Raw genomic sequence first — 26,301 nt, forward strand, 5'->3', positions numbered from 1 at the left:
TCGCGAATGACATGTAAAGTAACAAATTAAATGATGACATTTGTCATTTGTATCCAAAGTAATTATTAAATAATGAATTTAAGTAAGAACAAAAAATGACCAATGAATTGATGACATGTGGTATTTTTTGCCCAAATAATTTTCAAAAAATAGATTTGACCAATTAAAAAAAATGCAAAAGCACCCCACCCCCAACCCCCGCCACCCCTGCTTTGGAAGTTTAGGTTTTGGAAGGAGACATTCATTTCTCCGGCGGGTGCTCTCTTTTTTTTTTGGTTTCTTTTTTTAATTTTAAAATTCTTTACTCAAAATAATTAATTTGTGAGTTAAATATAGTCTTTCAATCACCATTTTCCTTATTATTTCAAATTTGAAAAAATATCATCACCACCTTATAAAACATTAGTGTTTATGTATCAACAGTAATATTTGATAGTGTCTACAGATACACTGTCTTCTATTAGTTGAATAAGACTGGATGTATGTATTGGTAGTAAAAGATAACGAAATTCGTAATAGTTATGTATCCAATACGTAACTATGAACATGATGCATACTAATTTGTGTTTCAATAAGAGAAAATACATCATAAATCTCGACCCAAAATTCTTACCGGAGCCACCAACAACTCTTGGTAAAATGGTAATGTATCATAATGTTGAAATGAATGCATTATACATTAATTTAAGAAACAAAAACAACTAGATACATTAAAAACTAAATCCAAATGTATCAGAAAAAAATGAAGAACAAAAGATCGAAAAAAAGTCAACAATCTGATCTGCTGAGAGCAAAAAACAAATGATGGAAAAATCCTTCTACACTTTTCTCTTTTGCTCTGTATCAACTTCCGTAGCTTTTTTTCACTTTCAACAATGGCGTCACCCATAGATATTGACCCAAAGCCCTCACCGAAGCCACCAGCAACTCGAACTTTTCCGGCCTCCCTTTTTGGGCATTTTTTCCACAATCCATTTTGAAGTTAAAAATGCATCCTTCTTCGACTAAATTTGTAGATGAAAAAGCTAAAAAAAATTTAAAAAATCTATACCTGCTGAAGTGGAAAGAAAAAAATGGATGAAGAAGAACTGCCTTTTCAATAACTTGCAATTGATAAATCGAAAAGAGAAAAGATTTGAAATTCAAAAATAGAGTGATGGAGATAATTGATGATACCATAGAGTGATTTTAGGCATGAAAAAAGGAAAAAAAATCTTGAGGTGATTATTTACAATGATGTATCCGAAAGTGAGAGAAATTATGAGAAAGAGGAATTTTTGTAATTTTTTGAAAGGGTAGAAAATAATAGAAAATAGGATAAAAAAGGATGTGTGGTAATTTTTCCAAAAAGAAAAGCGAAAATAAATGTAAAAGGCCAATACATTTGGTGGTCAACCCAATTAGATAGCCATGTTAGCCCAATCAATTGGACTGGCCTTTGATCCATCAGGAAATATAATCTCGAACAAAGTCTTCCTCTATTCCAAAATAGAGAAAAGGCAGACTACATAAACAACTCCTTATAAAAAAAATTAGAGTTCAAATTATGATATATTTCTATAAATACATTAACACATAATAAAATATTTCTATTAAACATTTTAAGGTCACAATTTGAATGTTTATGTGTGTATTCTCAAGCGTTTATTACATAGATAAGTTAACTACATAAAATATGACATATCCTTTAGTCATACACCCCAACCTCAATTGGAACAAGACTTAGATTTTATGGCTTATTGAGGATAATGCGTATAATTTAAATATTCATGTGTGACATATTTTAAGTGATTAACTTATTTACGTAATGGAGCTTGAAAACACACACATACATTTTTTTGAGAATTTGATCAGGAAATATTTAAAATGAACACTTTATCATATAGTTAAATGCTTAATTTATACCAACTATAATTCAAATGTTTAAATGAAATTTATTGACAAATCAAATGGAGGACGATGATCATGAGACTATAGGCAATTCAAAGTGAGCCATGCTTTGGAAATGCCACTACATTGGAAGGTGCAGAGACTATAGGCAAGATGGTTCATAGATAATGTGTATGAACAATCAGAATGTTTTAACCCCATTCTACTTGAGCTTTGCTAAGTTGGATATGGATTTGAACATGCTCCAAGCTATACATTTGGATGAACTAAAACATCTTTCAAGGTTAGTAATATACTCACTCTGCTTCGAAGTGAATTATTGAGATTTTTTTAGTTCAAACCAAAATGAATCATTTAAAGTTCGTTATTAAAACTTTTTTTAAAATATTTATTACCTTCATTTAATTAGATTCTTAACTACTTTATATTTTCTAAGAGACCAGTTTGGAAACAATCAAACGTGTAATAATGAAAAGTAACCTTTAATTTATGTCCTCAAATATTTTTTCTAAAAGATGTGTCATACTTCAACAATTCACTTAATATGGACTAGAGAGAGTATCTACTAATTGCTCGTTTCTTTTTTTGTAAAACAAAAAACTTGAATATATATTGTTTATAGTTTTCACCTTTTTTCTTGTTTTTTTTAGGTGGGACAAGAATATAAATTTGGTAGAGATATACATATTTAATATCAATTTTATATAGCTTTCATACACGAAATTTTATGTGAATGCAAGCCTTGACCAAAATTTTGTATATGTTTTAATTATAAAAAAAACCTCCTATATCATTTTGAAAACTGAAAATTCTTGTTATTATATTTCATAAATATGAGTAATTTTTTATGGTATATACAGGTGATTCCCCCCCCCCCCCCCTCCGATATAAGGCAATTGGGCTGGTCCTTAGAATACAATGCAAATGGTTTTTTGACCCAAATAGAAATCAAATTGATTTTCAAAATTCCGACTTCCAATTTATTTTTTAAAAATTTCATTTTATTTACACTTTGGTCCAACTTTTTTCCTTTTTGTGATTCTTTTTCTTTAGTTTACTCCAAAGTGTATTATGCATGTATAGTTTTAGGGGAAATTTTCAAAAATATATCGTCTAACATAAAATATTACATCATGTAATTTAATATAGAATATTATACGAGTATACTATTATATTTGGGGGAAAATTATTATACACAATGCGTCAACATAACTTGTATAAAAATATAAACTACTAGGAAAAAAGATTTAATCCACCCATGAATCACCGAAAAATTTGTGCTTTCCCATTTTTTTCCAATAAACTCACTGAAAAAAATGCATGATGGAAAACAAATTCTCAATGAAGTATTGAGAAACTTCCTAATTTTTTCATATAAAATATTTACTATACTATTTTTTTTTCTTTTCACACCAATTCAATCAAAATATCAGTGAAAGTAGCCATTGAACATTTTTCAATCATAAATTCAATAGGAAAATAGTAATTTTTAGTAGTGATAAGAGGTGCTTATGTACATGTAGGGATGACAAAATGGATAATTTATATGGGTACCTATTCATATTATCCATCTTAAATGAGTTGGGTACCCAACTCATGTTAAAATGGGTAAAAAACGAGTCAAACTCATATTACCCATTTTAAAATGGGTAAAAGAGCCTCATATATAAAAGAAATAAAAGTGACATTAATATTTTTTTAAGGTGTAGGAGGTCGGAATAGGAATAGGTGGGATAAGGGAAACAATCAATTTTTTTTTATAGAAAAACAATTTTTTTTGGAAGGGGCTGACTGGCTGGCTGGGTGAGTAGGGGGGGGAGGGGGTAGTAATGGTTTTCAAAGTAGTAAAAAATAAATTTAATTTTTTAGGTACTGGGGTTGGGGGTTGGTGGGTAGTGGTGGTGGGGAGGGGGGGGGGTGATCAGAGTAGTAAAAAATAAATTTCATTTCTTAAAAAAAACAAATAAAAAAATAAATTTATTTTTTTAGGCGTTGGGGTTGGGGTGGGTGGGGGGCTGGAAGGAGGGGGTAGTGATGGTGGGGTGATCAAAGTAGTAAAAAATAAATTTAATTTCTTTTAAAAAAACAAATGATTTTTTTTTTAGGCGTTGGGGGGTGGGTTGGTGGATGGGGGAAGGGGGATCGGAGTAGTAAAAAAATAATAATTTTTGAGGTGTTGGAGTTGGGGGTGGGGGTGGGTAGGTTAAATTTAAAAAGTTCTAAGTATTTTTTTCTGGGGGTGGGGGTGAAGTGTCACACCCCGAGCCTACACCTTGGACGTGGTCAGCACTCGAAGACCATTGCTGGCCCCCAAGAGAACCCTTGGCCTGTCTTTCTTAACTCAGTGGAAACTTAACTCAACAGAATAACTCAATGCAATGAAAGGTTATAAAACAACCTAACTGATGCATAACATGCCAAAAGGCAACTCGTCTCAAAATAGAATATTTACATATATACATAGATGAGAGACTCAATACTAACTGACTGACTATCTATGAAGCCTCTAAAATACTGAGATGGATATTGGGACAGACCCGCAACATCCTAATAAAACCAAAACTAAGAACACAAAATAACAGGGTCCTCCGAAAGGCAAGGAAGGTCACCACTGACTCTGGAGTGCTCAGCTGGATCAACGGTGCGCTGGATGCTAATCCTGGGTACCTGTGTCTACATCATAATAAGATGCAGGCCAACTGACATCAGTACATTGAATGTACGAGTATGCAAACTGGAAAGCTAAACAACAACTTAAGCTTGAAAGGAGTACAAGAGAACACTTACCTTGGCTCTGTTCGACTCATGAATAACCGAACTCAATATAAAACAATAAGACACATGCAATATATAAATAGCTTGTAAAACAGTGCAAACAACTTAGCTCGTTAATGATAAAACAATAACAAATTCCACTTTACTTATATAAAAGTAGTATAACTTTTGTGGGAGATTCTTTAACCGACAACCACCACTATGAGCTCTAGTGATGATACAACGTTTTACCTCACGTTGCCCAAGGACCATCCTATACCTTGTCGTGATATAAGACCTTACTTTACTTAGTGGATCCACTGGCTTAATCTTACGTGATCATCTAAAAAGAATGACCCGTTAAGTCCCATGTTTGGCTACATGGTTCTTATGGAGAGTTGAGTTAAATGAACTCGCTTCCCCAATTCGATGCTCAATACTACTACCAAAAATACTTTGGCTCATAAGTGTTTTAAACACATCTTTCTTTAGTTTGAGATAATTGCTCAAAGCTTAGCTTAAAATCTCTTTTGGAATCGATGTTCCCTTTCTTGCTCAAATGTGAAAACATTTAAAAACTTCTTTGGAAATACTTAGTTCCCTAATGACTTTTGAGAAATGAACTTGACTCTATACTCTTGGCTTAACTTGAAACTCGATACTCTTTACTTGACTTGAAACTCTATACTCTTTACTTGACTTGAAACTCTATATTTTTTACTTGACTCGACTTTGATCCTAACTTTCTTGAATTGAATTATGGATTCAAGGATTCATGATTTGTGTTTGGAAAGACCTCATGCTATTTAGGAATGATTTAGGACAGCTAAACTTAAGAAAAATTACAAAATTTAATTTTTGAAACAGTGAAGTCCGCGTCCTGTCCGTGACACGGAGCAGATTTGTTCACAGAGGGAACAAGTCCGCGACGCAGACTTGTTTCATGCAAGTTGCCCAACTTTTCTCCATCACGCTACCAACTCTAAACCATCTTAACTTCAAAGTTTCCAGCCCCAAATACTTAAAATCATAAATCTCCTTAAGATACAATGGATTCAACTCGAAATTACAACCGGAAACATGTATCAAGACAACAAGGAACTTCAACAACACAACCAACAACTCCAACAAACACAACCAATCTTTTCTCGGAATTAAAACGAGTTTGGCGTGTGGGGGAAGGGACCAACCCAATACTATGATCTCACATACCTTAATAGGGATCACCCCCAGTCGATATCCACGATTAAATCCTTGCTTGCTCTTCTCTTTCTCCTCCTCTTCACTCACAAACCCTTACTCTCATTCTTTAAAAAAAAAAGGAAAAACTGATTTAAAATCAGTCTAACACCTTAATATGACCAAAATAAAAGGCTAGGGAAAAGACCGAAATACCCTTACAAAATGGGGTTAACTGCCCTGCCAACAGCCCAACTTCCAAAGGGCATAACTTACTCATACGAACTTGAAATCGAGCAAACTCGGCGGCGTTGGAAAGATCATTCCAAGAGATTTTCAAACATAACTGGAACTACACCTAACTCACCCTGAGATAGGAGTTATGACTATTCAAAGTTGGCCAAAAACTCACCTTTTTCCCATACTTAACCAAATTTTCCAGATTTTAAAAAGTCTTTCCAAAAATGACTATTTCCAATTTTTAAGCTTCTTCCTAGTTATCAACTTGCAAGATGTCACATGAAGAGTATTTTTTGCTTTTGAAGCTTTTAACATGATCTCTATAATAATATGGGTAAATATGGGTATCCATTGGGTAACTCGTTTTTACCCATTTTAAATATGAGTCGAGTACAATATTTTATCCATTATTATTTAACTCGTTTTTTATCGACTCATATTCGACTCGATCCGCTCATTTGCCACTCCTATGTACATATAATATTTTATATAAGATTACTTGACGTAAATATTTTCTCTCAATATATCGCAAGCGTAATTTTCGTGATATTGTTTTTAGTGAAGTGTTGAATAAAAAGATTATCTCGTTTTAATCTATTATTCACCAATAATAGAACTTCTAACAATGTATGTATATTAGACTATGAGTAATATTAAAAAAAATTAAAATTTTAAACCAAAACTTTATACTTAATAGAGCTCAAACCAACCACTCATACATTAACCAAACCAAAACTTAAATTGATTTCTTATCCCTAAAAACATTACACATAATATTTTCTAGTGCTTGTAATTATCATAGTACAAAACCAAAATAGAATCAACAATTACCACTCATTTGAACAGTGAAAAAATAACACAAAAGAGAACTTTGATTTCTACAATTATTAATTATTATTATTATCTTAATAATGCATATCCATTCATTTCCCTTTGCTATATGTTGGTAATTTCTCCATTGCATTGACTTGTCTTTTTGCATTTTGCTTCTTTTTGTTTACCCCACAAAACACCATAAAGTCCCATCACTAGCAATATTGCTCCACAAACACTGTCAATATTAGCAAACCATTTAATTATAAAATTAGTGCTACTTATAGTATAGGGGATAAAATATTAAATTTTTAGACTAGCTATTTCTTTCCCAAACTGTGAATTCTCTTATAATGACTTAAATAGAGGAATTCATCATTTTTTCTATAACTCAATAATGACATTTGTCTAAAGAAAGCAGGAGGAAAAATTTTGACTTTTTTTCTCACACCCCCTTGAAATGGACCTCTTTTTTTTTTCAATCCTACTTGCGGAAGTTCGATCAACTGAAATATCACTTTAGAGAGCTTTTTCAAGTTATACAAAAAAACAAAAAATTTCTCCAAAGTAACGTTTGGTTGATAAAACACTGCTAACAGAAATAGGAATTCACGATAGACTAATTTTGTAGTTAAACAATAAAAGACGTAGATAAATACCTTCCCAAGTGAGGAGTCTCCTTCCAAAAGATAGATGAAAAGAAGGCAGTAAATATTAGAGATACTGGAGTAAATATAGCAGTAAAAACTGGTCCTTTTATGTCAATTACCCATGCTATTAGCCAATATGACACCCCAGTGACCATCACACCCTGTCAATTTTTAATAAAATTGAGTATAAATCATATAAAAAAAATATTGTTTTTTAAAAAAAATTGGAATTAAATTAAATTAAATTAAATGTTCTTACACAATAAGCCACTGCGAGAAGATTGAAATTGAAACCTAATTTCCATGCAGCAATGTCCCTCTTTACTGAAATAGCCCAAATTGCTGATTGAATGCAGCTAAAGAAACATTGAAGAGTTGTAAGCCTTAATTTTGCTGGATATTCTTTCATAATTGGACCCTGTTACAAAATAAATTAAGCTATATTTTAATTTCATATAGAATGAGACTTTAATTTTTAGCATAATGTGCCACAATATATGGTTCATACTAGCTAGTTTTAAGTTCTATGAATTGATTATAGGCTTATTTTATTATTACATAATCAATCTTGTTAGGATATTTCCATTTCATTTAGATACTCAAATTATGTTTGGTTTCATTAGAACGCTTCAACTGCTAATGAAGATTTCAGTTAGACACTTTTTTTTTTTGTGTGTGTCCTCGCTTGTCTATTAAGTAGTTAAGTTAACTACATAAATATGTCATTTCCTTTAGTTATATTTATAACCACAATTTTCTATAAGGCATAGAACATAAACATACACTTTAACTTTGACTCAGCTCATATATATATATCTATGTCCTTCAATTTTAGATGTGTACAAGAAAAACAAGTAAGCACACACTTCCTATGTGACAATTCTTGTGAGACACCACATAGGGTGCATGTGCGTGTGTGTCGATCTACTTGTTCAATTTTATACAAGTTTAAGTGTTTACTTGTACACATCTAAAGTTGAAAGACATAGATGTTGAGACCAAGTTAAAAAGAACACATTTATGGTCCCAATGTATGTGTTTAATCGTTTCCTTTGTCTCAATTTATATATCAGTATTTGACCAGACATAAAGTTTAACAAAGAAAAAAAAAGACTTTTGAAATTTATGATCGGAACTTTTCTCTTGGGTGGTAGATAAGTGTAGGAATAAACCTGGAGAATAAGCCACAGTGACCACATTGTGTTGGCTAAAAACATGATGAGAGAACCTTTAATCCATTCCCCTTTAGAGGTGCCAATTGAAGTTTGATAATCAACTTTTTTGTGGCTTTCTAGATATAGAGGAGGTCCATTTACAAAAGCATATATTAAAGCCCCAGCAGCACACACAATTGCACCCATAATCTTAGCTATTCCATGCCTTTGCTTGTAACAAATGCTCTCCATCCTTAAATATCATGAAAAAAAGTACACAATTAATATTTCATAACAACAACACAAATTCTCAATTGAAGTCGATCATATGAATTCTCATTGTTCAGGTCGCTCCATAAATTAATAAATTTTCTAAAAATTACGTACGTACCCGAAGCAAAAAGCCAAAATGAAGGTAATAACAGGGATTGTGTTAGTGCTTGCAGATGCAAATGTTGCCGATATGTAACTTAATGAAATATAGCATAGATCCAAGCTCAAGGTAATCCTGAAAATTTATTTCACATATTTATAACACAACTTGGTCAACAAAAAATCTAGTCCCAACAACCATAGTTTAAAGTTTTAATACTATTAGTGTAAGTATTATAACTTCTATATATAGAACACTTAGAGGAGAATATACGTACATCTGATCCTTTTGATCCTGTGAGTTCAACTGAATCCATTACTTTCAACATAAACTATATATATATATATATAAAGAATATGTGAAATATATACATATAATAAGATAACGTTCATTCTGAATCAACTGATGACTCAATTTTACACAACTCTTGTGGATGCTACACATTTTACTAGAGCTGTCAATATGGGCTGGCCTACTCCATCCGGGCCAACCCATACAGGCTTTGAAATTTGACTGGCCAGGCGGGCTAGCCCATTTTTTGTGTGAGCCAGAAAATGGTCGGTCCAGCCCACAAGTACATGGGCTACGGGCTTTTCCGGGCCAACCCTCTTTTGTTAAAATAATTTTTTTAATAATTTTTTAAATTAAATTATAATTTAATAATATTATCATAAATATCGACAAGACAATATTACATAGTGTTAGTGTTACTATTTGTTAATCAAATACACAAATAAAATTATCTTAATAATATTTATTAAGTTTAATTTCAAGTAAAAGCATAAATAGCTAAATAGAAATATTAACCTAATTGTTTTTCAATGAACATAATAAAATACAAAAACTATGACAATATTCCATAGACTATGACTTATGTAGTGATTCCCTAGAAATTTTAGGGAATTTTTATTTTAAATGGCTCCAAAAATCGTAGTCCAGCCCTATCATATCACGAGTTAGGCCAGACCGGCCCAACGAGCCTAGCCCATATTGACGGCTCTACATTTTTATACCTCATCATGCATGCATATATATAGACAATAAGAAAAGAGATCGATTCATACCCAAATAAGGATATAAAGAATATCTTCACTAGTAAGGTGAATGAAAGAGAAGTTGTCTTGCTACTGCAAATCAAAGAACATAACAAACATATTAGCCTAAGATTCAAATGTGTATATATATCTATTAGCTATATATATACATATAGAATATGAAAATTTGAAGACCTTTCGAGGAAAATCGCGAAGGGAGCCAAGGATAGGGTTGCAAATGCTTGTCGATAAACAACAAATACGTAAGGGTTCATGCCATTGGAGATAGAAGCTTTAGAGAACAAAGCCATGCCTGCATATAATATTTGTATAAAAAGCATTGCCAAGTAGGGTTGATATTTCTTCAAAACCATAGTGTTTTTTCTTTTTTCCTAATATAGTTTATCTCTTGTTGATGATACAATTCTTGTCAATATTTTTTATGCTTTTAATCTCCTTTTATTTTAAAAAAATGTACAAGGAAGTGTGTGGTTCACATACATATTCTCTTTCAAGATTGGACATTTCTCAATAAACATGATGACTAAAGTTTTCTTTAACTTTGTTTGTGGATATAGTACGGTGGAGAACCTTTAATATTATCTATCTTTATAGAAGAATGCTAGACATAAAATTGTTCAACCTCTTACAAAAGTTGATTTTTTTTGGGTAAAAAATGTAATCATAATGCAAGATACACTAATTTATCACTAACTTCTATCATTTTGGCATTACATGAAAAAACCCTATTGAATTAAGTTCAAAAATATGTGTTTAGGATAATAAGGTGTGCATTTGAACTCTTTATATGTTCTTAGACAATTTTCATTTTATGAACTAGTTTTTAATATTAAGTTATGTCTAAGTATCATATTTTACAATATGTAAAGCTCAATATAATATCACTTATTCTAAACAAGTGTCCTTATAGTATTGTTCTTTTAATTTATATGTTATTTGCAATATTTTATTTTTTTTCACTACTATATTTATTTTTCAAATTTGCTTTAAATGCTCTATTAGAACCGAGGAATTATAGAAATTAGAAAACATCCTTTTTACTTTAAAAATGTAAAGATAATAAGATCTGCTTATAATTACATGCTTTGCATATTAAGTAAAAATAATAAGATATGCTTATAATTATATATGCTTCGTATATTTCACTTTAAAAATTACATTAAATATGTTATTGCTATTTCAATTGTTCATAGTGAAAACTCGCTCAAAATCACTAATTATATTTCTCACATAAATGCTTCTTTTGTGATTCGAGGAACCAAATGAAAGGGAGTAGTTATATATATATATATATAGGTCTACTATTTAAAAGGGGAAGAAAATAGTCGCCTATGTTTGATTCCACCCCCATGACACCTATTTTTCAACAAAAATATCTTCCTCATTAGTACTTGAATTCTCATAAATTTGCAAACCAACAAAATCTTTATCAGTAATTTGCACGCTGGCCGTCTCCTGAAGATGTGGTTTGCACGGCGGATCAGGCAGGATTGACTAATTTTCAAAGATTTGGTTCACATCATACCCGGGGCAAATTCTACACGAGAAAAGTGAGAAATTTTATATAACATATAACTCAAGTTCACATGGTTCATGTGCTTTAATTTGAGACTCAATATAGCGTAGTCCAAAAGATAAATTTGTATGAACTTAAGACCAAATCATACATTATAATGTTATACCGACATGAACTTCAGTCGTCTACTTGATCAAGTAAATTGCATTATATGTCAAGATATCTTGCCCTTTTATAATTTGAAACAAAAAATATAATTTTTTCACATCACTTATGTATATATATAAAAATTAAAGATCTCTTGTAATAAAGCCATAAAACCTTTTAATAAAATATAAAAAAGCTAGAAAATCATTTCTCCCGAACCATAATACTTTGGTTGAAATATACTTAATACATTTGAGCGACGTCATCATACAAGCTAGCAACGTGTACTGATTCAACATGTTGAGAGTGCAGCGCACTAATGCTACAACTTCGAATATTAATTGCCGTTAAATATGTTTTTAAGAGGCAATTACTAATGATAATTATATTTTAAAATTTCTTGTAAATATCGTTAAAGTCTATAGCGATATTGAATCTAATCACAATTATAAACTAATATCGGTAATACTTTAACATTCTTTGTTAATATGCATATTTATTGTCGCTAAAAATTTATCCAAGATGTTTATAACATATCAATGAATATATATTAAATGTGTGAATATACAATAACATTTTACTAAATAAAAATGTATATATTCACTCCATTAAACTAATTATTTAACTTATCATTATACCTTTGTCATCATTATAGGATTGATTAAACTGTAATGGCACATATAGTATGAATGAGGGAAATATATTTCGCTACACACGTCAACTTAAAAGAAACACGTTTCTAGGAGGTGTGTGTGGGGGGGGGGGGGTGGGGGGGGGGATTTTAAATAAAGTTAATAAAATAATGGTATGAATGAATATTTTTTTAAACGAAAATGATATAGATAAACTTTTTCTTAAAGTTTGATGACATATTTGAGTCTTTTTCCTAAAATATATATTTTCCATCTATCTTGTACATATTTTGTAAACTAAATGAACATGCTTAATTGCAATTTTTTATCTCAAAATAAAAGGTTCTATGGAACTTTATAAGGCTTTATAAGTACAATCTCTTAAACAATGGAGTATTAGTTTACTAAGTAACTAGTTGCTAGTCTAGTATGCCACATTGGATAACAACTATACTAACCTTCTTCCAATAGATTTACTAAAATATATTCCAAACACTTTAAAGGACTTAAATAAAAGAAAGGTATGGACGTCCTATTCACTTTATTATCATATCGAAATCATGGAAAATCAGTAAGCATAAAAACATACGTCACTACTAAGAAAATCACTAGTTTTCAATTAAAATTTTTCTCTGAAGAATGTTAAAATATGCCTATATCCACTGATATTTTGATTAAAATGGTGAACAAATACTAATACTTTCATACGAAAAAAATTAGAAGGTTTTTCACTATTTCATAAGAATTAATTGTGTTCAGCATTTTCTCTATGAGCTTATTTGATGGGAAATAAGTGAAAAAATTATGTTCTACAACATAATTTTTCTATTAATACGCGGTGGAAAAAATAATTATTTCTCTCTAACCTTCAATATATGGTATCTGTATTTAAGGTCTAAGATAGGGTGAACTATTGAGTTCACATATAAAAAGGTAACCACATGGGTGCAATTTTAGACTTGAACAAAAGTGGGTATTTTTAAGATTTGACAAAAATGTAGTTGATTTTTTTTTTCTTGATACATTGGAAAATGTTAAGATTTCACAAATTAACCAATTTCTTTTTATATGTTTTCATTCGCTAGAAAATCAACATCAGCATAATGGTTTGCCTCCTTCCAAATATGTTTAAAATCGTCTTTGTCCACTTCTAACAAATATTTGCAATCTTTAATAACAACTCGAAGAGGATGAGAGTGAAGAGAACATGCCTTAACATTTGAAGCAAAATTTAGATTCTTGAATCTTAGCAATTTTTGTCTCAATGTTCTAAATCATTCTTGGTGATTTAGTTATTAATATAGTAATAGAAGTTAAATACATAAATTTGATTCTTTGCCACATGGAAATTAGTGGCATGGATTTAGTGACTACATATCTTAGTTGTAAAGTTGATTTCATATATGTCTAGTTTGGAGACAAACTTTTTGGTATGGATATGATTCTTTTAGGTACTCAAAGGCCCTAATATCTTGTCGACACATTGGATATGCTTTTATATTTTTTTCTTAATTTCAGAAAAGTACTGCTTTTATTAAAGTGGAAAAAGATAAACATATATACATACAAGTGGTCTTGATTAATATGAATGACATTAGACATCCACAGCATATAGAAATTTTACTCAACTTATAGGGGTCGTTTGATTGCTGATTTGGAAGTGAATTATTCATGTATTAAAACTAATATAACCAGTATGTATTATGTTTGGTAGCATTATAGTTGCTATGTATAAAATTTAGTACACCAAATATGTTGTTTGGTTACCAATTTAAAATCTTGCAGAACTATACAAGTTAGGAGGCAATCTAGGCATTATTTTATGCAGGGTAGAAGATGAAATAACTAAATTCAGCACAACTAATCCATACATAACTCTAACGAGCTGCAACCAAACAACCCCTTACTTCCTAACCTAGTTATGTACTCGAAAAGTTGGGGGAATTTACACAAATGGGACGCCATGTAGCTATTATACGCAAACAAACAATAGACTAGCATGACATTTCAGTAGCTACTATTTTCAACCTTGAAGCTGCTTGCAATTATAAGTGTTTGCTGTATTGATACTGAATAAGGGTGCTGCGCTAGCATAAGGACTGAAGGAACGAGCAATGCACCTATTGAAATGTTGAAGAGAGCAAAATGAACCTCATCTTCTCACCTGGTAAAACACCACCAAGAGCACTGATGCCATCTTAGTGACCGATTATACAGCCAACACTCATTGTTGCACCTGTAGGATATGTTTTACGTTCATGACAATTCAGAATACGGTGAAGCTATCAAAACATAGTTTAAATAGATCTGAAGACTCATCTACCATGATAATTTCTTGCTCAGACTGTAGGTATTAGTTCTTGAGAATTCTCGATGCCACTGAGACAAGGTGGCTTGGCAGCTCCATAGTAGAAGAACGCCATCATTTTGGACAGCTCATCTGCTGTTCGGCTCACTGCTCGAGGATAACAGTGAATAAAGTTAGATATAGAATGAGGATTTGAGACGAGCCACAAAAGTCAAAAGCAGTGTTTCATTAGATAGACTATAACCTTTCTCACGGTACAAGATTTTCCCTGCTTTAGTGAAGATGAGCTCGGGAAAAACAGAGACTTTCAAAGCAGACACCAAGTCAACTTCAACAACAGCATCAATTGCTACACACTAAAGGGAAATAGACTATCAATAGTGTGTTTGGAATATATAATTGGTTAAAGTTGAATGGTTTAACTAACCCTTGGCGATGGTAGCCTGCAATTCCAGATGATGTGGATAGCCTTCTCCAATTCATCCCGTACCATTTCATTTTCCTTAGGCCTGCATGTAATACACAGCTTTCATAAGATAACTGCAACCCTTCATAAATGTCTTTCTCAAAAACTTACTTTAGGCTTCTGTTTTTAAGGCTCAGCCAGTAACCAATTTTTATGATAGGAAAATCCCTTCAAAGAAAGGAAAAGAGTTGTTTTTTGTCAAATGAACATGATCTCAATTCTCAAGGAAGAGAAGGAAGTATACAGGAAAGATTTTGTCATCATAAAAAATGTATGGTCATTTGTGAACCAAGTTATGCTGCTCTCTTCAAGAAATGTTGTTTCTAGAATCCCAAGTCTTTCAATAATTTAAGGAAAAACTCTCAAAAAATAAGTTTTACCAGGTCACTTCCACAAAATAATTGATATTTATGAAGCTAATATTAGAGCGAAAACAGAAAAAACAGAGAACTTAGTGTCATTCTTCGCTAAGCTTTTAAGGACTGTTTGAGCACTGTAAATTTAACAGAACTAACCAATTAAATTTAGTTTATTGCACACATGACCTTTTTCCTGGTTTAACTGTGAATCGGTGGAGAGATTTCCAAAAGGTATATATTAGTACTGAGAAGACTAAAGAAACCTAGTGAATGATGGGAATATGCAAAGTACCATTTAGTATAAGAATTTGATTGTTTAATAAAAGGCTAGAAGCAAGACACATGAATGCAGCCAGCAGATAACCTAGACTCTCAGAGAAGCAAGTAGATTCTAACTTTCATGCACATGGACAAGAAATACAACAGAAACATGACAAAAATAGCAGCGAAAGCAAGTGCCCCTAACTAACAACTGATAGAACTGCATTTCATATCTAAGTCAAAGGCTACATCATTAATGAGAGATGTAAAGGGGTGGCGAGATCACCTTTTGTAGCGATTATGAACAAGAACAATAAGAGGACTGATGTCCTTATAGACAGTCTCCTCCCACTCTGCAGTGGTCAAGTCCTTAACTGGACGAATATAATCATCATCTTGCCATACTAATTCATTGTCGTCATCATTTTCATCGTCATCTTTCTTAACATTCTTGATACTGACTTTATTGAAGAATTGATCCAAGTTAAAACCTCGCCCATCAGCATCTTCTGGCCAATCAGGGTCTTCCTCATCAACAACAAGAGGGTAATCAGCCAAAAGCTTTTGCATCTTTTGTCTTCTCTCAACAGGATCTACCTCTTCCTCAACATCAGGAGACATTTTAATGACATCTCTTATCTTCCTCCTCCATTCCCGCCTTTCATCCTCATCCATATGAAAGTAATCGTCCCTCTTATGACCTCCATCAGAATCAGATTCAGAATCATCTCCATCATCTTCCTCTCCATTGCCAAATTTGAGCAACTCTTCTAGCTTCGAAACTTTTGATCCCTTTTGTCTGAGACCATGAACCTGTTTCAATAGTCCATTGTCATAAACAGGGATCTTGAAGAATATGAACATGTAATACAGATTAACGGCAATGGTGATGTTCAGACAATAAGAATAGAAGTGGAGAAATGTGCATACCATTAATTGGGACCTCCAAAATTTTGGCACTGATGGACCAAAATTATTCAATTTCAAGGAAGAGAGAGTAGAACTTCTCAGTTTGTTTCTCCTTTGTGGGACAATTCCAAACACTGAAGGGAAGCTTCTCAAGCATTTCTCTTGTAAAGGTGGGGCCAAAAGCTGCAGCCTTAGGCTGTGTTGTAATTCCATTGTTCTAAAAGATCAAAAGCATCGACACTTAACATAAGAGAAACTCCATGCAATAGCTAGACAAGATAATGGAGAGAAAAAATAGTTATGGCATGAAATTATCCCATTTTCCAAATTTAATACAGGGACATCAGCTCTTCTATTTTTTCCCCACATTTTTCCGACTTCTTTATCAGTGTTTACTCATCATGTACCCTATGCAGGACAAATAACACTTGGTTTAAAGGTCAAATATAAGAAAACATATTTCTAGAATGAGGCTTGGAGTGATTATGCATTTTCTTTGAATTCCTTGTCATTCCTCAGGTATTAGTATCTGAGAAACAGTTGACTTCATTTCCTCAACAAGCACAACTGAAAATGCAAATTGCATCTCTAAGATCACAAATAATACCAAAAGGGAAAGAAGTGCAGTGTCAAATAGTTGGTACAACTGAAGAATAGGCAGAATAGCTGCCAGCCTGCCACCCAATAGCAAAATGCACCAGTGTTTCAAATTGAGATGTGTCTCAACTGTATCAGAAATGGGAACTTCATTTTTATCAACAATTGAGTTTTTTCTCAACATCACAAAAGAACATATTCCCTACGTAGTCTTTCACTCGTCTGTCCATCGTCATTCGTACATGGTATGTCCACATGACATGTCTCTGGCAAAGCCCTCCATTCCTGGTTCTCCTATAGTTGGATCTTCTAGAACCACAAGAATCCTTAGTTAGAATGGGATACCAACTTAGCACCTTTTGAGTGAGATTTTGGAAGAGTTGCTTCTCCTCCTACTAGGATAAAAGATCCCATTGAAGCGGCTAATCCCATGCATATTGGATGGACATCTAGCCGCACAAATTGCATAGTATCATAGGTATTACCCAGCACCAGATTGATACATGTTATAGATGATGAATCAATTTTTTTATTAGTCCGCCACTTTATCTTCTTTTGGGGTCTTTCTTGAACGAATACATTTCTATGGAAAAATAGAACGTCTTGTAGAAGTCTTACCAACCTTTAAGAACCTATCTTACAACTCCTAGATATTAAAACATGTATCTTAAGAATCATTTTAATCAATTTGCAAAATGACTGGATTCCACATCGTAGACAAGGAAATAGCATTGGATCTGTTTGTTAGTATCTGAATCTGATTAAGCCAACTCGTTTCATGTTGCACTAGAGATGGCCCAAGGACATATCCTGATGCAGCACTTATACCTAGCATTTGCTAACTGGAACTAATCCTAGTATTACTCGCAAATCCTGCCCACATGAGCCTACTGACGTAACTTAACTACACCTATTATATAACATTAAGAAACTTTTTGACTGCATCAGCAACCATAGAAAACGATAATCAACCATTCTCAATAAGCCCAAAGAGTTGCAAAATCCCTATTTGAAGTGCTAATATTCAATCTTAATAAGGGTAAAACAATAAATCGGACAGCAGTTAGAATCCCTGCTCCTAAGCCCCAACATATGAGGAAATCCACTAATTTACTATTACTAACTAAATAAACAAATCCAAGGTTATTGCTCTCATCTATTTCCAGTTACACTCACCAATTACTCGCCTATAGTTTCGATGAAAACAATACACTAACTTGTCACCCTTGGACTATCTTAACTCTAACTTTGTTCCCGCAGTTACCATTCGGAGAAAAGACCCCTACTTCATCATTCTTATCTCTATACTTGGAGATTTAGAAATCCAATGTAGTAGTTTTCCACTTAAAGACTAATCCATTTATAAACCACAACAGCCATGTATTCCTTGTTCAAATTGCTTTATTTAAGCCAGGAGTCTACCTGAAACAACCTCTCTACCTCTACGAGGCAGGGTAAGGTTTGCATACACTATGTTGTTATTGTTGTTCCATATCAAGAAGCAAATGCACAACAAATAGTTTTATGCATAGCTGAAAAAAAGAAGAAAAAGATTGAGCACATAAATTCAGTAGCTAAAGAGTTCTTACTTGTTCAGGTCAGTGTTTCTTGAGCTTCTCACTTCTCCACAGGTCAGTGTGAAGTGAAAGCTTTTCCCCAATTTTTCTATAAGTTTTTTTTTTGTTGTTGTTGAGATAATGGCATGGAAGTACCAATCAGATAAAATATTGATAGAAAATGGCTTAGTTTACAATGATTAGCAAGTTCCATCCCAATTTGATACTATGTTTATAAATATATTTGGTAAATTGTAGCCAATTAATTGAACCCTAATTTATATTAGGAAAAAGGGTTAAATTGTAGTCATATGTGGTTGAATTTCATTAATTTTTGCAGAGTTGGTAAAATACTCCCTAACAAAAGTGATTTTGTAATTAGGAAATTCGAATCAGACTACTTACCACTCCACCACTCACTTCAATCACGTTTGCTTGATCTTTGGTTATTTATTACATAATTTCGATTATTCTTGCTTAAATTTCAATCATACATGCTTGAAGTTCAGTTATATATAGTTAAAATTCAGTCATTGTACCTCACTTTAGCCATTTTTTTTTATCGAACTTTTGTCGTACATAGATATATTCAGTCATAAATAATTAAAGTTCAATTTCTTGAACTTCACTTCACTGATATGTATAAATTTTAAAAAGAAATCCGATAAAAATAACTAAATTTCAATAGTACATAACTTCATAGTTGATTTTCTCAAGCCTAAAGTAGGTATATATGCTAAAATTTTAAAAAATTGGATACAAATTAAATAGTTTTGTTAAAACCGGCTGCTCGTGAAATTTTTACCCTTTTATAGTCACATGAGTTCGGACTAGGATTTAGGCCCATTATTGGATAAGGATTGGGCCAAATATGGACTCTTTATTCTTTAGAGCTCTTTTTCATGATTATCCCAAATGGAAATTGGAATTTATCCATCTTTGTAAAAAAAAAAAAAGATTCGTCTCTTTAAAAAATGACACTGCAATATTCTTCGTTGATATTAATCTAATCTAATTAGAATATTTGATATTTTGTAGTTGTGCATAAACCAAGTATTAAAAAAAGAATAAATGATCGAATTCAGATAGATATCAATCAAACTAAAGAATTAATTAAGCATAAGAATTTATTTTATTCTTGAAGATAAATTACATTTTGATTGAGTTATTGATATATAGAAAAGTAAGGTAAATAAGGTCAAAGAGATTGAAAAAAAAAGTAATTCACAAGTATCACTGATGAAGAATTTCTCGAAATGTTAAAGATTAGTAATCCATTTTAAAAATTGAATGGTGGGTCTATTCACAATTACGTTTGCACAACAATAAAAATATTTAAATCACATTGTTAATTATTATTATATATACTATACAGCACGTAAAGTCGTAAACTATATCTCTAAGGTATAGAACATACATACATGCTAAGTATTTTGTAAATATTTTAAAAAAAAATAATATAAAGTTTAATATTTTTAATGCATAGAGGATAAGGAAGGGGGCAAGAAATCAAGCTTATTGTGTAGGATATATACTTTGGCCAATAACATCGAATTAAAAATCTTGATGTTAAAGTTGATAAAGAACTTTATAAATTAATATTATTAATCTATAGGATAAATGAAATTAGATTACCACTTTAAAAGAGATGAAAGATAGGAATAAGGTACCAAATAGGAAAAAGAAGAAAGAATCGGAATAGAATTTGACAAACAACGTTGAATGGGCAACTTAGCAATCATTAATCTCAAAGTTCGATGCTCCCAACTTCATTCATATTAGAGTTTATGACTCCGACCCGGGCCATCCAACCTCTCGTGGACCTTGACATAAGCAGGATGTTGACATTACTCAACATAATTGAGCGACTATTTAAGAAATCAACCTTATTTATTTTTCTAACTTGAGCATGAAGGTTACTCTTAGAATATATTTCTAGTGTACGTGGAACCAAACTATAGGTTTTATCGGAATTTGGATTTCCACTTTTACCAGCCACTTTGCATAATTCTTTTATTGTGATAGATTCATAGTTAGCGTTTCCTTGAAGATGAATACTATATTTTGACCTCTGCATATATATGCTATTTAGTATTCTATTATTTTAGAGCCTACTTGGTAACATGTCCCTACCTACCATAAAATTATTTGATTGATGTTTTGGGTAATATTTGAGATCTTATGCCAAAAATTGATGACACAATAATGCTGATGATGGAAGTTATGTGGCATTTTATATTTTCTTTTAATGTGGCATTTTATATGACACTCGTGATTTATCAATTTGTTAGATTATTTCTTGATACAATATTTTTTTTTTAAATTCATGTACTACATCTTGAATGTCCATTATAATATTCATGTTGGACTTTCTCGAATTTTACACGTATGATATATGTTCCTTCTACTTCTCCAAATAGAGCTTTTCACATTGCAATACTTATAGCGTCAACTTGATCTTTTACAAGTGGATATTTTTGGTGTTTATTGTTGGGGTGATATAGTAGTGAGTGGTTCAGATAGGAGTAGTCACCGAACATAACTTGTTTGATAGATTTGATTAAGTAATGAAATCATGCCTTTATTATATAAAGCTAGCTACAACTTTTGATATGTGATGTTAATTAAGTGCTTGATCTGAACAAACAACATAAAAGTCAATATTAATGTAAATTTTTTATTGATAAATTCATATTAAATTTTGGATTAATTCATAAATTCATGATATATTGACCAAGTCAAATTATTGATTAATAAAGTCGGATTAATATTAAGTTGAAATATATGACTTAAATAAAGTCCAAATTACATTTGAGTCAGTCCATTAAGTTGACAAGACGAGCCCAACTCATGGTCTTCAAGCCCAAGGTTCTCTAAAATTACTTGAAGACCGAAATACTCCCAAAACCCTAGCTCACAACATATAGATGGGTCTTCATAAGACCAAGAAGAACGGGAAGAAGACACATAGAAATACATAGAGAATTCTTGCTCTTCAGTGGTGATCTGCAAGTCTTCTGCATACAAAGAATTCTTCGCTCCAACTATTGAGCCGCAAGTATTCCATCAAATGAAGAACAATCATGAAGAGAAGAATCAGAGGATTACATATCCTTTCTTATAGATTTCATAAAGATTGTACTCTTCGCGTAAATTCAAATACAAATATTATTGTTTGCTTGCTATTTTTCTTTCCTGTTTGCTGTATTTCAGGGAATAAACTTTAGACGATTACAGTTATAATTTCAACTTCCATGACATATTGCATTTGGTAGATGTTTAGATAGGAGGGAAGTTGTTGGATAATGCTAACATCCTCCATATGTTAAGGCTCGTAAGTTTTAACATGATGGTTAGAAATAAGATTTGTAGGGCTAGACATGCACAAGCTATTCAACAAAATGAATTAATAAGCTAATTAAAGAATAACAAATGTCAACTCATAAATAGTTTGCAAGTAATATTCCAGTTTGTATGTATAGAGACATCAAACATATATACATTTCCTCAGTTAACTACCCACGAATTATCCACTTGTATTTGATTGACTTGTTGTCTCTCTTATACTCACAATTTTATGGATCGAATCAAATTATTTACAAAACATGCAAATATCTGACAAGTCATACACCGTCTTTTTTCTTTATCTTTAACCATATCCGAATATTTGCATAATCTTATAGGAATCACAAGTTCCTTTTTACTTTTTAATTCCGCCGAGTGTCTAATATTTGTATTGAAGATTGACTAAATTATCTGCATCGCACATTGATGATCCATTTTTTGGAGCACCACTTGTAACATACTTCATCTGTTTCTATTTATATGTCGTCCTTACTAAAAATAGATGGTTCTTAATATTTGTCATTTCACAAAATCAATACATAAATGATATTATTCTTCCTATTTTACCCTTGAGAGTTATTAGTCTTGAAAGTATGAATTTGACCAACATTGAAAAACTATGATTAATTCATGTTCTTTGATTAGTTTAATTAATCAAAATAAACTAATATATGTTCATTTATTGAAAACTTGACTTCAGAAGAATACCAAGTAAAAGTTACATAGTTTATTAAGGGGCGTGAAATGTAAAATGGTGACATATAAATAGAAACGAAGAGAGTAATTTTTTTCATTTTTCCAAGAACATGATCTGAAACTTTTGATTAACGACAAAAGAATCTTAATCATCCTACCACAATACATAAATATCGCAAATTGGACCATATATAGAAAAGGGTAAATAATGGCATAGGAAGATTCTAGATATTTTATTCCTTTAAATATATGACTATATAAAGAGGACCTTACAATTAATCCATGAATCCATGTACAATATATAGAGAGCAATTTAAGTATATCTCATCATTCATCAATGGAAGAGCTTGGAAAGATAGGGAAAATTCTTGGATTTTCCATTTTAGAAGGAAGAAATAATAAGGTTAGAAAGTCTACAAATGAGGGACAAAAACAAGTTTGTGTTTACAGATATTATCCACATTCTGATCTTGTTCAGCTTATTCCACCTTCTGCTACTACTGAAACTAGAGTTGTTTTTACTCAATTACCAGACAGAAAAGCACCAACTGTGGCTTTCTAATATTAATAAGTAGCTCGGACTTTCCAAAAATGTTGCCGTTCTCATGTCGGATCCTTCAAAAGTGAAAGATCTGACACACACATGATGGTTGGTGACATTTTTGAAGAGTCTGAACAACATAGACTAGGACTAGTTTATGTTATCCTAATATTAGATATGTATGTAGTATGTTACACTAGGAAATTAAAGTACTTGTTTACTGTACCTACTTGTACACACTTTCACTTTTAAGTTTTTAGTGTGGAAGTTTGTCACTGTTAATTTTTATCCTCAGTGTCCATATTAGTAATTAGTTTGGTCTTCAAATACTCCTTCCGTTGCGGGTGTGAACTAGATAAATCTGTTTTTATGCAATACATAGATTATAAACCGCACACAGAAAATGTGCTAGAATAACTATTTATATCAAATACTCCTAATTTAAGGGAGAACAATATCTGTAGCGCCATTACTTGTGGAATTACATTAAGTTGTATGTTGTAGCATTTTTGATCCGTCAGTTATTAGTAATTAACTTCTGATTTTACGTAAAAAATATGTTATATTGATTTACTTTTAATGACCATTACCCTCAAATATGGAAGAACAATATAATTTTACTTAACTCATGAATAATTGAACGATGAAACCATTAGCAAATGAAAATTTATAATTAGTACTTTAATAAATGGATCAAAAGTGCATATTTCAAATAATTAAAGGTTAAATGTGCTTAAGTCCGATATCACATTGATTAATCTTAGAATTTATCGGTAACTAAGAGATCAAAAATGCTATTAACCCATAATTTAATTGTAAACCTCCCCTTACATCTTCTATATTTATAAATAAAAATCTCACCACATATTTAAAAAAATTATAATACCACGAGTTTTTTTTTCTTCTTAAACACGGTACTCAATGTGCCATAAGTAAAGTGAACTTTCACTAACATTTTGAGATAAATATTAATATTAACTTCGTCCATTTATAATTGTTATAGTTTCCTTTTTTAGAGTTAAATGATAAGTACTATGACTAACGTTTTATGATGTATTTTTTCATCATATTGATTTACAAAAAATCGCAATTTATAGTACTTTTCATGTATAGTTTTTGGATATTTAATTTTTTTGTTCAAAATATCGAATTAATATAATTTAATTTCACTTTAAAAATTAGTCAAAATAACTTTCGAAAAGTACAACATGACAATTAAAAGTGGACGAATGGAGTAATAACTAATCAGATTATGTTCCAAAAATAAATAAAAATCATCAACTTTGACCATCAAAAGACGGAAACTGTCAAACATAATATATCAAGAGAAAACATTTTATTTTTCTGAGGTTCTGGAAAAGCAATTTGTTTTCCCCCTTGAATATTTTGAGGATTTTGTATAAAATACAGCAGATTTTCTAAATTTTGTACTTTGGTGTTCAATAAATGAAAATTCTATCTTTTTGGCACCCCGTGACACTATTAGGGGTCGTTTGGCAGGGAGTATTAGAAGAAATAGTTCATGTATTATGTGTGGTATTATTTAATACTATGTTTCGTAGGAATTTAGGTCTATGTATAACTAATCCATGGATTAGTTATACATCCTACATGATATTATATGATGTATTACTAATACCTTCCATTTGGAGGTATTAGTTGTTGGGTATGTAGCAAGAGTTAATGGGAAATGTAGGAAAGATGAAAAGAGAGGAACTTGGAAAGTTGAGAACTTGAAGAGTTGGGAACTTGAAAAGTCCTCTTATGCTTTAGTGAAAAGGCATTTCTCCCTCATCGGTGGTGGAAAGAAAAATAGAAAAGTTTAAATATAGAAACACTCTTATTAATTGTTAAAAGGGTTGGAAAGAGGGACCCCCTCGCATCGTCGTCGCTCACTCGGCTTTGGCTTTGGAAAATGATGGAGAGATTATTTTTTGGACAAAGTTTATTTTAATTATTTAGTTAATTATTTATTTAATTAAATAAATTAAATTAAATGGCCAAAATGTTTCAATTAATTAGTTAATTAACTGAAATATTTTGATTATTCAGTTAATTGGCCGACCCGACTCGGATCCGCGCGCGACCCGTTTTATTTAAATTATTTCCCATTTTATTTGAATTTCCCGCCGTTGGAAGTGACTGTTCTGAAAGGTTGCAACCTTCAGAAACAACCATGACCGTTTGAAAGGTTGCAAACTTTCATGAATGGTCATGTGGGTTCTGAAAGGGTTGCAACCTTTCGAAACCAGTTCCTCTTGCCTATAAATACATTGATTCTTCAGATTTTTTCCTTACAATTTTTTTTTATTTCTTCTTCTTTCTTTTGCACAAAGTTTCTTCGTGTACTTTATTGCTGTTGAGTGGTTCGCTGACACCAGAGTTTTGGGTATCAATACACTAGCGATTGAGATCATTCTATCCTGGGAGGACATATTCCAAATCAAACCTCGGATACTAGAGGGGAATGATTTCCTTAAGGGAGCACTGTGCATTCAGTGGGCTTGATCTTTTCCGTTTTGTCTTTTTCCAGATTCTGATATGTTTTACAGATTTTAGTTGTTCTAAATTAATTTATATTCTTTTGTTTTTACTGGTTCATTAAAACTTTGGTTACTTCGTGTTTCTGCAAAGTTTATTGGAATCAGTAATTCTATTTTAAACACAGATTGACAACAATCTTAAGGAAATTATTATTTTATTTTTAATCTTTGTTTCTGGTGGAGACAAAAACCTTCGTGGTTTTATACACCTTTGATTCTGCAATTTTAAGTTATTGCTTACTAAGTTTGTATCAATTTGTGTTCATCATAAATGGAAAACAACAATGTTACAGTGGTTGTTGTTGCACCAGCCCGAA

The 26,301-nt window shown here is 31.7% G+C and overlaps 2 protein-coding genes across 2 annotated transcripts; both read right to left on the bottom strand.

The window, feature by feature from the left end:
• Nucleotides 1-6,902: 6,902 nt before the first annotated feature.
• LOC125833973 (WAT1-related protein At1g43650) lies at nucleotides 6,903-10,471 on the bottom strand. Its single transcript, XM_049513147.1, has 7 exons — nucleotides 10,283-10,471; nucleotides 10,118-10,180; nucleotides 9,072-9,188; nucleotides 8,699-8,933; nucleotides 7,786-7,944; nucleotides 7,536-7,687; nucleotides 6,903-7,114 (listed from the first exon to the last, which is right to left on the bottom strand). Exons 1-7 carry the CDS (start codon nucleotides 10,459-10,461, stop codon nucleotides 7,000-7,002), a joined length of 1,020 nt encoding a protein of 339 aa, XP_049369104.1. The 5' UTR covers nucleotides 10,462-10,471; the 3' UTR covers nucleotides 6,903-6,999.
• Nucleotides 10,472-14,461: 3,990 nt separating this feature from the next.
• LOC125833970 (thioredoxin-like fold domain-containing protein MRL7L, chloroplastic) lies at nucleotides 14,462-16,923 on the bottom strand. The gene is made up of 5 exons (XM_049513143.1): nucleotides 16,728-16,923; nucleotides 16,084-16,610; nucleotides 15,139-15,220; nucleotides 14,956-15,067; nucleotides 14,462-14,858 (listed from the first exon to the last, which is right to left on the bottom strand). Exons 1-5 carry the CDS (start codon nucleotides 16,917-16,919, stop codon nucleotides 14,743-14,745), a joined length of 1,029 nt encoding a protein of 342 aa, XP_049369100.1. The 5' UTR covers nucleotides 16,920-16,923; the 3' UTR covers nucleotides 14,462-14,742.
• Between the last annotated feature and the right edge of the window lie 9,378 nt (nucleotides 16,924-26,301).

The sequence above is a fragment of the Solanum verrucosum genome, unplaced genomic scaffold, assembly GCF_900185275.1.
Source record: "Solanum verrucosum unplaced genomic scaffold, falcon-dt-bn FXZP01000108.1, whole genome shotgun sequence".
Taxonomy (NCBI): Eukaryota; Viridiplantae; Streptophyta; class Magnoliopsida; order Solanales; family Solanaceae; genus Solanum; species Solanum verrucosum.